Source organism: Oncorhynchus kisutch, linkage group LG23, assembly GCF_002021735.2.
Source record: "Oncorhynchus kisutch isolate 150728-3 linkage group LG23, Okis_V2, whole genome shotgun sequence".
NCBI classification, from domain to species: Eukaryota; Metazoa; Chordata; class Actinopteri; order Salmoniformes; family Salmonidae; genus Oncorhynchus; species Oncorhynchus kisutch.
Genome location: NC_034196.2, coordinates 48,457,309 through 48,473,622, shown reverse-complemented (window position 1 = coordinate 48,473,622; position 16,314 = coordinate 48,457,309). Strand labels below are relative to the sequence as shown.

Here is a 16,314-nt window from a genome sequence, read left to right as displayed (position 1 = left end):
GGGTTCATTCTCTTGTTGGTGCATTGGGGGGTTCTTGGGGGTGGGGGTTCATTCTCTTGGTTGTTGGTGCATTGGGGGGTTCTTGGGGGTGGGGGTTCATTCTCTTGGTTGTTGGTGCATTGGGGGGTTCTTGGGGGTGGGGGTTCATTCTCTTGTTGGTGCATTGGGGGGTTCTTGGGGGTGGGGGTTCATTCTCTTGTTGGTGCATTGGGGGGTTCTTGGGGGTTCATTCTCTTGTTGGTGCATTGGGGGGTTCTTGGGGGTGGGGGTTCATTCTCTTGTTGGTGCATTGGGGGGTTCTTGGGGGTGGGGGTTCATTCTCTTGTTGGTGCATTGGGGGGTTCTTGGGGGTGGGGGTTCATTCTCTTGTTGGTGCATTGGGGGGTTCTTGGGGGTGGGGGTTCATTCTCTTGTTGGTGCATTGGGGGGTTCTTGGGGGTGGGGGGTTCTTGGGGGTGGGGGTTCATTCTCTTGGTTGTTGGTGCATTGGGGGGTTCTTGGGGGTGGGGGTTCATTCTCTTGGTTGTTGGTGCATTGGGGGGTTCTTGGGGGTGGGGGTTCATTCTCTTGTTGGTGCATTGGGGGGTTCTTGGGGGTGGGGGTTCATTCTCTTGTTGGTGCATTGGGGGGTTCTTGGGGGTGGGGGTTCATTCTCTTGGTTGTTGGTGCATTGGGGGGTTCTTGGGGGTGGGGGTTCATTCTCTTGGTTGTTGGTGCATTGGGGGGTTCTTGGGGGTGGGGGTTCATTCTCTTGGTTGTTGGTGCATTGGGGGGTTCTTGGGGGTGGGGGTTCATTCTCTTGGTTGTTGGTGCATTGGGGGGTTCTTGGGGGTGGGGGTTCATTCTCTTGGTTGTTGGTGCATTGGGGGGTTCTTGGGGGTTCATTCTCTTGGTTGTTGGTGCATTGGGGGGGTTCTTGGAGGAATGGAATTCATTATATTTATTTATTTATTTTCTTCCCGGGGGGTGGGGGGGGGTCTTGAATGGTTGAGGGACAGCTATTGGGGAATCTTGGAGGGTTCGGGTTTCACTAGATTGTAATCATGAAAAAGGAAACTATGACATATATTTTATATCACTATCATGCACACGCACCCTCAAACATAAGGATGGCTCTGTTGTGGAAAGACTGATACATGTTTGATAGTGTCTTGATGCTGTAGTGTTTGATAGTGTATTGATGCTGTAGTGTTTGTCCTTCATGTTCTAATACTTTAATGTCAAATCAAATCAAATTGTATTTGTCACATACACATGGTTAGCAGATGTTAATGCGAGTGTAGCGAAATGCTTGTGCTTCTAGTTCCGACAATGCAGTAATAACCAACGAGTAATCTAACTAACAATTCCAAAACTACTACCTTATACACACAAGTGTAAAGGGATAAAGAATATGTACATAAAGATATATGAATGAGTGATGGTACAGAGCGGCATAGGCAAGATACAGTAGATGGTATCGGGTACAGTATATACATATGAGATGAGTATGTAAACAAAGTGGGATAGTTTAAAGTGGCTAGTGATACATGTATTACATAAAGATGCAGTAGATGATATAGAGTACAGTATATACGTAGACATATGAGATGAATAATTTAGGGTATGTAAACATTATATTAAGTAGTATTGTTTAAAGTGGCTAGTGATATATTTGACATATTTTACATCAATTTTACCCCTTCCTTGTGTTTTTAGTAATAAATCATTATAAAGGACTGAATATCAGCCATTGTCTTTGAATGAAAGGCAAATGTCAGCACAATGGAGCTCTCTGATGATCTTTTAAAGTTGATCCTTAGCATGGTGGTGATAGATGATGATGATACATAGTAAATGGTGTTCCATTGTTGCTAGGGATCTATTTACCGTAGCTAAAAATCTCCCTAATCCACAGAAACACTTACTACACTTTTTGTAGAAAGACCGATGGCTACACATCACTCAAATGTAAACTTGTATACTTGCTACGTCTCGAACGGTACCCCCAGAGGTATAGCACCACAGTCGTTGTATAGATGGTAAGAGCAGAGCAAGTTTTTGAAAACAGCTTACAGACATTTTCCTAATATTTGAGACTTGTTATTGAGTTTTTACCTGAAATTGTAACATTCTGAAATTGTCGCAATAGCGGAAACCTATCCTCCCCACCAAAGCATGTCAAATGTAGATCATACAAATAGGACATGTTTTTCAATTGTAACATTGTGTGGTGATCTCAGAGGTAGCACCAAACAATCCCTTATTAAAGTACTACTTAAGTAGGTTTTTGGGGGTCTCTGTACTGTAATATACTCTTTTATATTTTTGACAACTTACTATTACTACAACTTACTATTACTTACTTATTCCTAAAGAAAATAAGGTACTTTTTACTCCATACGTTTCCTCTGACACGCAAAAGTACTCGTTAAATTTAGAACGCTTTGCAGGACAGGAAAATGGTCCAGTTCACGCACCCATCAAGAGAACATCCTTAGTCATCCCTACTGCCTCTGATCTGGAGGACTCACTAAACAGAGAACATCCCTGGTCATCCCTACTGCCTCTGATCTGACAGACTCACTGAACAGAGAACATCCCTGGTCATCCCTACTGCCTCTGGTCTGGAGGACTCACTAAACAGAGAACATCCCTGGTCATCCCTACTGCCTCTGATCTGGAGGACTCACTAAACAGAGAACATCCCTGGTCATCCCTACTGCCTCTGATCTGGAGGACTCACTAAACAGAGAACATCCCTGGTCATCCCTACTGCCTCTGATCTGGAGGACTCACTAAACAGAGAACATCCCTGGTCATCCCTACTGCCTCTGATCTGGAGGACTCACTAAACAGAGAACATCCCTGGTCATCCCTACTGCCCCTGATCTGGAGGACTCACTAAACAGAGAACATCCTTAGTCATCCCTACTGCCTCTGAACTGGAGGACTCACTGAACAGAGAACATCCCTGGTCATCCCTACTGCCTCTGATCTGATAGACTCACTAAACAGAGAACATCCCTGGTCATCCCTACTGCCTCTGATCTGGAGGACTCACTAAACAGAGAACATCCCTGGTCATCCCTACTGCCTCTGATCTGATAGACTCACTAAACAGAGAACATCCCCGGTCATCCCCTGCCTCTGATCTGGCGCACTCACTAAACACACATGCTTCATTTGTAAATGATGTCTGTGTTGGAGTGTGCCCCTGGCTATCTGTAAATGATGTCTGTGTTGGAGTGTGGCCCTGGCTATCAGTTAATGATGTCTGTGTTGGAGTGTGCCCCTGGCTATCTGTAAATGATGTCTGTGTTGGAGTGTGCCCCTGGCTATCAGTAAATGATGTCTGTGTTGGAGTGTGCCCCTGGCTATCTGTAAATTATGTCTGTGTTGGAGTGTGCCCCTGGCTATCTGTAAATGATGTCTGTGTTGGAGTGTGCCCCTGGCTATCTGTAAATGATGTCTGTGTTGGAGTGTGCCCTTGGCTATCTGTAAATGATGTCTGTGTTGGAGTTTGCCCCTGACTATCAGTAAATGATGTCTGTGTTGGAGTGTGCCCCTGGCTATCAGTAAATGATGTCTGTGTTGGAGTGTGGCCCTGGCTATCAGTAAATGATGTCTGTGTTGGAGTGTGCCCCTGGCTATCTGTAAATGATGTCTGTGTTGGAGTGTGCCCCTGGCTATCAGTAAATGATGTCTGTGTTGGAGTGTGCCCCTGGCTATCTGTAAATGATGTCTGTGTTGGAGTGTGCCCCTGGCTATCAGTAAATGATGTCTGTGTTGGAGTGTGGCCCTGGCTATCAGTAAATGATGTCTGTGTTGGAGTGTGCCCCTGGCTATCTGTAAATGATGTCTGTGTTGGAGTGTGCCCCTGGCTATCTGTAAATGATGTCTGTGTTGGAGTGTGCCCCTGGCTATCTGTAAATGATGTCTGTGTTGGAGTGTGCCCCTGGCTATCAGTAAATGATGTCTGTGTTGGAGTGTGCCCCTGGCTATCTGTAAATTATGTCTGTGTTGGAGTGTGCCCCTGGCTATCTGTAAATGATGTCTGTGTTGGAGTGTGCCCCTGGCTATCTGTAAATGATGTCTGTGTTGGAGTGTGCCCCTGGCTATCAGTAAATGATGTCTGTGTTGGAGTGTGCCCCTGGCTATCTGTAAATGATGTCTGTGTTGGAGTGTGCCCCTGGCTATCAGTAAATTATGTCTGTGTTGGAGTGTGGCCCTGGCTATCAGTAAATGATGTCTGTGTTGGAGTGTGGCCCTGGCTATTTGTAAATGATGTCTGTGTTGGAGTATGGCCCTGGCTATCTGTAAATGATGTCTGTGTTGGAGTGTGCCCCTGGCTATCAGTAAATGATGTCTGTGTTGGAGTGTGCCCCTGGCTATCAGTAAATGATGTCTGTGTTGGAGTGTGCCCCTGGCTATCTGTAAATTATGTCTGTGTTGGAGTGTGCCCCTGGCTATCTGTAAATGATGTCTGTGTTGGAGTGTGCCCCTGGCTATCTGTAAATGATGTCTGTGTTGGAGTGTGCCCCTGGCTATCAGTAAATGATGTCTGTGTTGGAGTGTGCCCTTGGCTATCTGTAAATGATGTCTGTGTTGGAGTTTGCCCCTGGCTATCAGTAAATGATGTCTGTGTTGGAGTGTGCCCCTGGCTATCAGTAAATGATGTCTGTGTTGGAGTGTGCCCCTGGCTATCAGTAAATGATGTCTGTGTTGGAGTGTGGCCCTGGCTATCAGTAAATGATGTCTGTGTTGGAGTGTGCCCCTGGCTATCAGTAAATGATGTCTGTTGGAGTGTGCCCCTGGCTATCTGTAAATGATGTCTCTGTTGGAGTGTGCCCCTGGCTATCAGTAAATGATGTCTGTGTTGGAGTGTGGCCCTGGCTATCAGTAAATGATGTCTGTGTTGGAGTGTGCCCCTGGCTATCTGTAAATGATGTCTGTGTTGGAGTGTGCCCCTGGCTATCAGTAAATGATGTCTGTGTTGGAGTGTGCCCCTGGCTATCTGTAAATGATGTCTGTGTTGGAGTGTGCCCTTGGCTATCTGTAAATGATGTCTGTGTTGGAGTTTGCCCCTGACTATCAGTAAATGATGTCTGTGTTGGAGTGTGCCCCTGGCTATCAGTAAATGATGTCTGTGTTGGAGTGTGGCCCTGGCTATCAGTAAATGATGTCTGTGTTGGAGTGTGCCCCTGGCTATCTGTAAATGATGTCTGTGTTGGAGTGTGCCCCTGGCTATCAGTAAATGATGTCTGTGTTGGAGTGTGCCCCTGGCTATCTGTAAATGATGTCTGTGTTGGAGTGTGCCCCTGGCTATCAGTAAATGATGTCTGTGTTGGAGTGTGGCCCTGGCTATCAGTAAATGATGTCTGTGTTGGAGTGTGCCCCTGGCTATCTGTAAATTATGTCTGTGTTGGAGTGTGCCCCTGGCTATCTGTAAATGATGTCTGTGTTGGAGTGTGCCCCTGGCTATCTGTAAATGATGTCTGTGTTGGAGTGTGCCCCTGGCTATCAGTAAATGATGTCTGTGTTGGAGTGTGCCCCTGGCTATCTGTAAATTATGTCTGTGTTGGAGTGTGCCCCTGGCTATCTGTAAATGATGTCTGTGTTGGAGTGTGCCCCTGGCTATCTGTAAATGATGTCTGTGTTGGAGTGTGCCCCTGGCTATCAGTAAATGATGTCTGTGTTGGAGTGTGCCCCTGGCTATCTGTAAATGATGTCTGTGTTGGAGTGTGCCCCTGGCTATCAGTAAATTATGTCTGTGTTGGAGTGTGGCCCTGGCTATCAGTAAATGATGTCTGTGTTGGAGTGTGGCCCTGGCTATTTGTAAATGATGTCTGTGTTGGAGTATGGCCCTGGCTATCTGTAAATGATGTCTGTGTTGGAGTGTGCCCCTGGCTATCAGTAAATGATGTCTGTGTTGGAGTGTGCCCCTGGCTATCAGTAAATGATGTCTGTGTTGGAGTGTGCCCCTGGCTATCTGTAAATTATGTCTGTGTTGGAGTGTGCCCCTGGCTATCTGTAAATGATGTCTGTGTTGGAGTGTGCCCCTGGCTATCTGTAAATGATGTCTGTGTTGGAGTGTGCCCCTGGCTATCAGTAAATGATGTCTGTGTTGGAGTGTGCCCTTGGCTATCTGTAAATGATGTCTGTGTTGGAGTTTGCCCCTGGCTATCAGTAAATGATGTCTGTGTTGGAGTGTGCCCCTGGCTATCAGTAAATGATGTCTGTGTTGGAGTGTGCCCCTGGCTATCAGTAAATGATGTCTGTGTTGGAGTGTGGCCCTGGCTATCAGTAAATGATGTCTGTGTTGGAGTGTGCCCCTGGCTATCAGTAAATGATGTCTGTTGGAGTGTGCCCCTGGCTATCTGTAAATGATGTCTCTGTTGGAGTGTGCCCCTGGCTATCAGTAAATGATGTCTGTGTTGGAGTGTGGCCCTGGCTATCAGTAAATGATGTCTGTGTTGGAGTGTGCCCCTGGCTATCTGTAAATGATGTCTGTGTTGGAGTGTGCCCCTGGCTATCAGTAAATGATGTCTGTTGGAGTGTGCCCCTGGCTATCTGTAAATGATGTCTGTGTTGGAGTGTGCCCCTGGCTATCAGTAAATAAAACATGTATTACATTTAAAAAGTGTCAATGTAGAAAACTGCCTGTTCAAATTCTGCACCAGATGGAACATGCGGGCATTGATGGTCTGACAGAAAAAAAGAAAGACAATGAAGGATACATGGAAAACCACAATTTAGGTTTTCCTTATAAATACAGATGAATCACACATACAGTTTAACATATACTGTATGTGCAACACAGTCTTACCTCAATTTCCAGCTCCATATTTGGACCAGTTCTGTGGAGATCCTGAAAAAATATGTTATATGTGCCGATTCTAGACAACAGCATGAATACATATTTTCCTCCCCAAGCCTCTGCAACTCCTGGAAAAATATACCTGTAAGTGTACTGAGATATATACATGGATCAACCTGACAAGATTACAAACATACATTTGTTTATATCAGTAGCTGCTGCCCCTGCTGGTGTGGTGGTTGTGGAGGCTGCACCTGCGGGTGTGGTGGTTGTGGAGGCTGCACCTGCTGGTGTGGTGGTTGTGGAGGCTGCACCTGCGGGTGTGGTGGTTGTGGAGGCTGCCCCTGCTGGTGTGGTGGTTGTGGAGGCTGCACCTGCGGGTGTGGTGGTTGTGGAGGCTGCACCTGCTGGTGTGGTGGTTGTGGAGGCTGCACCTGCTTGTGTGGTGGTTGTGGAGGCTGCCCCTGCTGGTGTGGTGGTTGTGGAGGCTGCACCTGCTGGTGTGGTGGTTGTGGAGGCTGCCCCTGCTGGTGTGGTGGTTGTGGAGGCTGCACCTGCTGGTGTGGTGGTTGTGGAGGCTGCACCTGCTGGTGTGGTGGTTGTGGAGGCTGCACCTGCTGGTGTGGTGGTTGTGGAGGCTGCACCTGCTGGTGTGGTGGTTGTGGAGGCTGCACCTGCTGGTGTGGTGGTTGTGGAGGCTGCACCTGCTGGTGTGGTGGTTGTGGAGGCTGCACCTGCTGGTGTGGTGGTTGTGGAGGCTGCACCTGCTGGTGTGGTGGTTGTGGAGGCTGCCCCTGCTGGTGTGGTGGTTGTGGAGGCTGCACCTGCTGGTGTGGTGGTTGTGGAGGCTGCACCTGCTGGTGTGGTGGTTGTGGAGGCTGCACCTGCTGGTGTGGTGGTTGTGGAGGCTGCCCCTGCTGGCGTGGTGGTTGTGGAGGTGGAGGATGCAGATTTTATTTCATGAGGGATCCGAGGAGTTTCCTCTACATGAGGCATCAGGTGATCATCACTTATGTCATCATCTAGTTTGCCCCTTGTCCTCTGCACTCATGTTGACTTATACAGTTGAAGTTTACATACACCTTAGCCAAATACATTTAAACTCAGTTTTTCACAATTCCTGACAATTAATCCTGGTAAAAATTCCCTTTCTTAAGTCAGTTTAGATCACCACTTTATTTAAATAATGTGAAATGTCAGAGTGATTTCAGCTTTAATTTCTTTCATCACATTCCCAGTGGGTCAGAAGTTTACATACACTCAATTAGTATTTGGTAGCATTGCCTTTAACTAGTTTAACTTGGGTCAGACATTTCGGGTAGCCTTCCACAAGCTTCCCACAATAAGTTGGGTGAATTTTGTCCTATTCCTCCTGACAGAGCTGGTGTAACTGAATCAGGTTTGTAGGCCTCCTTGCTCGCACATGCTTTTTCAGTTCTGCCCACACATTTTCTATAGGATTGAGGTCAGGGCTTTGTGATGGCCACTCCCATACCTTGACTTTGTTGTCCTTAAATTTTGTCACAACTTTGGAAGTATGCTTGGTGTCATTGTCCATTTGGAAGACCCATTTGCGACCAAGCTTTAACTTTCCGACTGATGTCGTGAGATGTTGCTTCAATATGTCCACATAATTTTCCTTCCTCATGACGCCATCTATTTTGTGAAGTGCACCAGACAAGCTGTTTAAAGGCACAGTCAACTTAGTGTATGTAAACTTGTGATCCCCCTGGAATTGTGATACAGTGAATTATTGTAACGGCTGTTGGAAGGAGGTGTGGACCAAAGCACAGCGTGGTACTTGTTCATGATTTTTATTTGACTGAACACTAAAACACAAAACAACAACTTGAATAAATGAAACCAAAACAGTCCTGTAAGGTGCAGAAACACTAAACAGAAAATAACTAACCACAAGACACAGGTGGGAAAAGGCTACCTAAGTATGGTTCTCAATCAGAGACAACGATAGACAGCTGCCTCTGATTGAGAACCACACCCGGCCAAACACACAGAAATAGAAAACATAGAACCCCAAAAAACATAGAATGCCCACCCCAAATCACGCCCTGACAGAACCAAAATAGAGACATAAAAAGGATCTCTAAGGGCGTGACAATTATAATTGAAATAATCTGTCTGTAAACAATTGTTGGAAAAATGACTTGTGTCATGCAGAAAGTAGATGTCCTAACTGACTTGCCAAAACTATAGTTTGTTAATAACAAGAAATTTGTGGAGTGGTTGAAAAAAAGTTTTAATGACTCCAACCTAAGTGTATGTAAACTTCCGACTTCAACTGTATATTTGAATTTATTTATTATTATCATTATTTATTATTATTTATAGTTAACTTTCATTCAGAAATTACTTCATATTTCTGAGTTAGTCAGATATTAGTTTAGAAAGATTTGGGAGCTAACTAGCTAGCATGCTACCAACTAGATATTACTAGCTAGCTGCTTATGAAAGGTAGATAACTGGTTAATTTGACACCCAAAAAATCGTTCAAACTATTTCTCAATGTTTCTCAATTACTGTCGCTGGCTAATGAATTTGATCATGCTTTGTGATACAGCCAGTTTTATGTTGTTTTAGTCCACACATGTTGCCCTGTCACCTACAGTAGAACATGAAGAACAGCATTGGTGAATGTCAATATTTATTTATATATACTTAGACTCTGCATCGTTGGGAAGGGCTAGTCAGTCAGTCCGTGATGGTAAAGTCTGTTGTATTCGGTGCATGTGACAAATACAATGTGATTTAGGTTCACATAGAAACATCCACACCTTTGAAAACCCCTACACACACAAAATACACACACCCACAAAATACACACACCCACACAATACACACACCCACACAATACCCATCCACCCAATGCCCAGTCATCTATATTAAAGCCCTGCTGACTGGCATAATACCCACCCACCCAATGCCCAGTACTCAGTCATCTATATTAAAGCCCTGCTGACTGAGTGCTCAGCTCTTACTGCTGTTACTGCCAGGAAGAGGGTGTGGACTTAACTGGCTGGTTAAACATTCCACTGCCTAAATACAGAACCCTTCCTTTCTCTCATTCAACAGCAAACTGACTCAGACCACAGAGGATAGCTACTGGTAATATAGCTGTCTCTGTGTCTCTCTCTGTCTCCATGTCTCTGTGTCTCTGTGTCTCTCTCTCTGTCTCTGTTTCGAGCTAACAGCTTCATCTAACTGCCCAGGATACTCTTCTAACTCCCCAGGATACCATAACACCATGGCTCCCCAGTTGTTGCCGTTGTTGTCGCTGGTCTCAACTCTCTACCTGGTGGCCCAGGGACAGGAGCAGCCTCAACCCATAGAGGAGGACCCTATCACAGCGAGTAAGTACTGTGGACTAGCTTATCTTACCTTACTGTTATTTACCTCAGTTAATGCCTGTTCACTAACTGGTCCTACTGTGGACTAGATTCCATTTTAAGATAATTCTGCATCCAATCCAAAGTTGTTGCTTTTTGTTTATGCTAAACTCAACTGCGTAATGTCTTTTAGTGTGTTGTGATCGTGTCTGTTTGAAGTTGTAACAATGTGTTATGAATGATGCTATAGGAAATGTAACTACAAACTTGACATTGGAATGATTGTGTACTTTACTAATGAACCCCAAATAGGGAAATCATGAAATGGTTCAATTCCTTCATCCAAACCCAGTTCATTTGATGATTCATTAAAAATGTTGATGTCTACAGAACTAACAAGACATAGTGTGTTAAAAGTCTGCTTGCTCTGGTGGACGTGAACCATTTAATGGGGCAATCCGGAATTGGTGCCAATTTGGACTTTAAGAAAAATATATACAATCCAAACAATTGGTACATACATTTTTGGCCTCAACTTTTTTCGAATCCCCAAATGCCATTCTAAGGTGTTTTAAAAAACTGTCTGTTGTCCAGACATTAATGAGTCTCAGAAATATCAGAGCAGTTGATGTCATATGTTGAGTTGGGCAGAAGGCAGAAGTGACTCAATTTACGGCTGGTTATTTTCCCTTTTTACCGCAATATTGACGCCATCCTGCCCACTCAGCTCTCTGGTTCCTATGAGTCAGAGGAGTTGGACTGTGTTGCTGTTCTGTTTATACTGACTGCTCCTACTTTAGTACAGGAGTTAGCTTCCTAACCTCACTGCTTGAAATGTCTCCAATCGTGTCTTCCAAGTGGTACGTTTTCTTTAGTGTAATTGCCTATGATGTCAAACGGGCAGTCACATGTGTTTGTGAGACAGAAGATCCTTGGTTCGAGCCCAGTAAGGTACAGGGAAAAGTGTAATTGCCTATGATGTCAAACGGGCAGTCACATGTGTTTGTGAGACAGAAGATCCTTGGTTCGAGCCCAGTAAGGTACAGGGAAAAGTGTAATTGCCTATGATGTCAAACGGGCAGTCACATGTGTTTGTGAGACAGAAGATCCTTGGTTCGAGCCCAGTAAGGTACAGGGAAAAGAGGGAAACAATACCACAGCCTTGGGAAGTAGGGGTGCTGAGGGTGCTGGATTCCCCAAAAATATATCAACATTTAAAAAACAACTAATGCACTGGGGCCGTTACTAGTCCTGTATTAGTGTAGTACTAACCCTTAACTAGTCCTGTATTAGAGTAGTACTAACCCTTTACTAGTCCTGTATTAGAGTAGTACTAACCCTTTACTAGTCCTGTATTAGAGTAGTACTAACCCTTTACTAGTCCTGTATTAGAGTAGTACTAACCCTTTACTAGTCCTGTATTAGAGTAGTACTAACCCTAACCCTTTACTAGTCCTATATTAGAGTAGTACTAACCATTTACTAGTCCTGTATTAGAGTAGTACTAACCCTTTACTAGTCCTGTATTACAGTAGTACTAACCCTTTACTAGTCCTGTATTAGAGTAGTACTAACCCTTAACTAGTCCTGTATTAGAGTAGTACTAACCCTTTACTAGTCCTGTATTAGAGTAGTACTAACCCTAACCCTTTACTAGTCCTGTATTAGAGTAGTAATAACCCTAACCCTTTACTAGTCCTGTATTAGAGTAGTACTAACCCTAACCCTTTACTAGTCCTGTATTAGAGTAGAACTAACCCTTTACTAGACCTGTATTAGAGTAGTACTAACCCTTTACTAGTCCTGTATTAGAGTAGTACTAACCCTAACCCTTTACTAGTCCTGTATTAGAGTAGTACTAACCCTTAACTAGTCCTGTACTAGAGTAGTACTAACCCTTTACTAGTCCTGTATTACAGTAGTACTAACCCTTTACTAGTCCTGTATTAGAGTAGTACTAACCCTAACCCTTTACTAGTCCTGTATTAGAGTAGTACTAACCCTAACCCTGTACTAGTCCTGTATTAGAGTAGTACTAACCCTAACCCTTTACTAGTCCTGTATTAGAGTAGTACTAACCCTTTACTAGTCCTGTATTAGAGTAGTACTAACCCTTTACTAGTCCTGTATTAGAGTAGTACTAACCCTTTACTAGTCCTGTATTAGAGTAGTACTAACCCTTTACTAGTCCTGTATTACAGTAGTACTAACCCTAACCCTGTACTAGTCCTGTGTTAGAGTAGTACTAACCCTAACCCTTTACTAGTCCTGTATTAGAGTAGTACTAACCCTAACCCTTTACTAGTCCTGTATTAGAGTAGTACTAACCCTTTACTAGTCCTGTAGTGATTATAGCCTCTGTATAACGATCCGCTATCGGTCCACCCCACCATCAAACATCTTCCGGAATGAGCAATACTGCTAAGTGAGCGCAGTGACGGTGTTCCACTTGCTGCTAGACATGTTCAGCTCCATGTAACTGAGTGTTGTGGTTGTAGAGAACATCCAGCTTCTGGGTGGCTGGTTCAGCAGAGACCCAGAGAGCCTGGAGGTGCAGACCACTGCTAAAGCTGCTGTGGACCACTTTAACACCCAGTCTAACGCCAAGAAATTCTTCAGACTGATCAATGTCATCTCCGCTGAGACTCAGGTGACAGTATTATCCAGGTTACATCCTAAATGGTCCCCTATTTCCTCTAGGCTACATCCGAAATGGTCCCCTATTTCCTCTAGGCTACATCCTAAATGGCCCCCTATTTCCTCTAGGCTACATCCTAAATGGTCCCCTATTTCCTCTAGGTTACATCCTAAATGGTCCCCTGTTTCCTCTCGGCTACATCCTAAATGGCCCCCTATTTCCTCTAGGCTACATCCTAAATGGTCCCCTATTTCCTCTAGGCTACATCCTAAATGGTCCCCTATTTCCTCTAGGCTACATCCTAAATGGTCCCCTATTTCCTCTAGGCTACATCCTAAATGGTCCCTGTTTCCTCTAAGCTACATCCTAAATGGCCCCCTATTTCCTCTAGGCTACATCCTAAATGGTCCCCTATTTCCTCTAGGCTACATCCTAAATGGTCCCCTATTTCCTCTCGGCTACATCCTAAATGGCCCCCTATTTCCTCTAGGCTACATCCTAAATGGTCCCCTATTTTTCCTAGGCTACATCCTAAATGGTCCCCTATTTCCTCTCGGTTACATCCTAAATGGTCCCCTGTTTCCTCTCGGCTACATCCTAAATGGCCCCCTATTTCCTCTAGGCTACATCCTAAATGGTCCCCTATTTCCTCTAGGCTACATCCTAAATGATCCCCTATTTCCTCTAGGCTACATCCTAAATGGTCCCTGTTTCCTCTAGGCTACATCCTAAATGGCCCCCTATTTCCTCTCGGCTACATCCTAAATGGTCCCCTATTTCCTCTAGGCTACATCCTAAATGGTCCCCTATGTCCTCTAGGCTACATCCTAAATGGTCCCCTATTTCCTCTAGGCTACATCCTAAATGGTCCCTATTTCCTCTAGGCTACATCCTAAATGGTCCCCTATTTCCTCTAGGCTACATCCTAAATGGTCCCCTATTTCCTCTAGCCTACATCCTAAATGGCCCCCTATTTCCTCTAGGCTACATCCTAAATGGTCCCCTATTTCCTCTAGGCTACATCCTAAATGGTCCCCTATTTCCTCTAGGCTACATCCTAAATGGTCCCCTATTTCCTCTAGGCTACATCCTAAATGGTCCCCTATTTCCTCTAGGCTACATCCTAAATGGTCCCTATTTCCTCTAGCCTACATCCTAAATGGCCCCCTATTTCCTCTAGGCTACATCCTAAATGGTCCCCTATTTCCTCTAGGCTACATCCTAAATGGTCCCCTATTTCCTCTAGGCTACATCCTAAATGGTCCCCTATTTCCTCTAGGCTACATCCTAAATGGTGCCCTATTTCCTCTAGGCTACATCCTAAATGGTCCCCTATTTCCTCTAGGCTACATCCTAAATGGTCCCCTATTTCCTCTAGGCTACATCCTAAATGGTCCCCTATTTTCTCTAGGCTACATCCTAAATGGTCCCCTGTTTCCTCTAGGCTACATCCTAAATGGCCCCTATTTCCTCTAGGCTACATCCTAAATGGTCCCCTATTTCCTCTAGGCTACATCCTAAATGGTCCCCTATTTCCTCTAGCCTACATCCTAAATGGCCCCCTATTTCCTCTAGGCTACATCCTAAATGGTCCCCTATTTCCTCTAGGCTACATCCTAAATGGTCCCCTATTTCCTCTAGGCTACATCCTAAATGGTCCCCTATTTCCTCTAGGCTATATCCTAAATGGTCCCTATTTCCTCTAGCCTACATCCTAAATGGCCCGCTATTTCCTCTAGGCTACATCCTAAATGGTCCCCTATTTCCTCTAGGCTACATCCTAAATGGTCCCCTATTTCCTCTAGGCTACATCCTAAATGGTCTCCTATTTCCTCTAGGCTACATCCTAAATGGTCCCCTATTTCCTCTAGGCTACATCCTAAATGGTCCCATATTTCCTCTAGGCTACATCCTAAATGGTCCCCTATTTCCTCTAGGCTACATCCTAAATGGTCCCCTATTTCCTCTAGGCTACATCCTAAACGGCCCCCTATTTCCTCTAGGCTACATCCTAAATGGTCCCTGTTTACTCTAGGCTACATCCTAAATGGTCCCCTAATTCCTCTCGGCTACATCCTAAATGGTCCCCTATTAACCCTAGAGTGCACTACCTTTTTCATTTGGGACACTGTCCTATACTTCTAACTACCTCCCTTTAAGTGGTAAAGTCATTTACACAACTTCTGCTATTCATTTATAACATTAATTGTATATAATTGTACAAAAATCTCTTATTATTAGTTAATTTATTCAACTAAAAAGCTGATGTCAACAGGTGGTATGGTTGTTTCTTACTAAGGCTCTCCTTTATATGACCCAAACAGGTGACTAACATGATCAACTATAGGATCGAGGTGATCATCGGGAAGACCAAGTGCCTCAAGACAGAGCACAACTCAGATGTGGAGTCCTGTGTTCTGGGGAAAAAGGTTACTTTTTCTGATGCTCATGGATATACAGAGCAAAGATTATACGGATATACTGGCACTATATTCCCTATACAGTGCACTACTATTGACCAGAGTAGTGCACTACTATTGACCAGAGTAGTGCACTACTATTGACCAGAGTAGTGCACTACTATTGACCAGAATAGTGCACTACTTAGGGAATAGGGTGCCATGTGGTGTTACATAAGTGTAATTATGAAATAAGTGCTTCTGCATTGGAAAGCTCCAGATTTAGCAGTTCTTTCCTTTAATGGAGAGATTTAAGCACTTAATGCAGATACTGAGCTGGCCATTAGAGCCTTATAATTACGTAAGTAAAACAAAATGACCATTTTATAGTATGCAGTACATATAGTGACCTGGTGGTACCAGAACGGTTTGTGTTATCATTCCACTCCATGTCATGTCCCAGACACGTTTGTAACAATAGCACAGACAGGTCTGGTACTCAGGCTATACATACCGTACACCATGTAATATTGACCTCATAGATCACAGTGTCTATACAGTTTATTGACATTAATGTGACGTAATCGTTTGTTTTACAGCGCCTGACATGTACGTTTGAGGTGTGGTTTAACCCTCGCAATGAAAAGTACGAGATCTCCAACTCCTCTTGCCAAAAGCAAATCTGACTCCAGATCAGTTTCAACCAACAACTACATGATCTGTCCTCTTCCTCCTGTAATAAGTAACACTGACCCTAGACCAGTCATCACCGTCTACTGACTACCTGAACATGACAATGACTATCTACAGAGTTACGCTACAATGAAATGCTTCATCAATGAATGACTTGACTTTTCAAAACTGCTTAGATTTCTTTTAGGATTTGATGTGATTTTGTTTCTAATAAAATTGTTTTCAACTGACATTATTTAAGGACCTATTTTTTGTGGTTTTTATATGATTTTGGGGGAAATGTTATCAGTGGATGACCAGATTCATTTTACTCTTGGACAGAGATGACAGAGTTCCCAACAAGACCAGAGATGACAGAGTTCCCTACTGGGACAGAGATGACATAGTTCCCAACAAGACCAGAGATGACAGAGTTCCCTACTGGGACAGAGATGACATAGT

General features: G+C 44.4%; 1 protein-coding gene across 1 annotated transcript; it reads left to right on the top strand.

Annotated features, from left to right (window-relative positions):
* Nucleotides 1–9,733: 9,733 nt before the first annotated feature.
* si:busm1-57f23.1 (CY domain-containing protein) lies at nucleotides 9,734–16,108 on the top strand. The gene is made up of 5 exons (XM_020475831.2): nucleotides 9,734–9,922; nucleotides 10,048–10,167; nucleotides 12,642–12,793; nucleotides 15,106–15,210; nucleotides 15,780–16,108. The coding sequence occupies exons 2-5, from the start codon at nucleotides 10,062–10,064 to the stop codon at nucleotides 15,864–15,866; spliced, it is 450 nt and encodes a 149-aa protein (XP_020331420.2). The 5' UTR covers nucleotides 9,734–9,922; nucleotides 10,048–10,061; the 3' UTR covers nucleotides 15,867–16,108.
* Nucleotides 16,109–16,314: the final 206 nt, after the last annotated feature.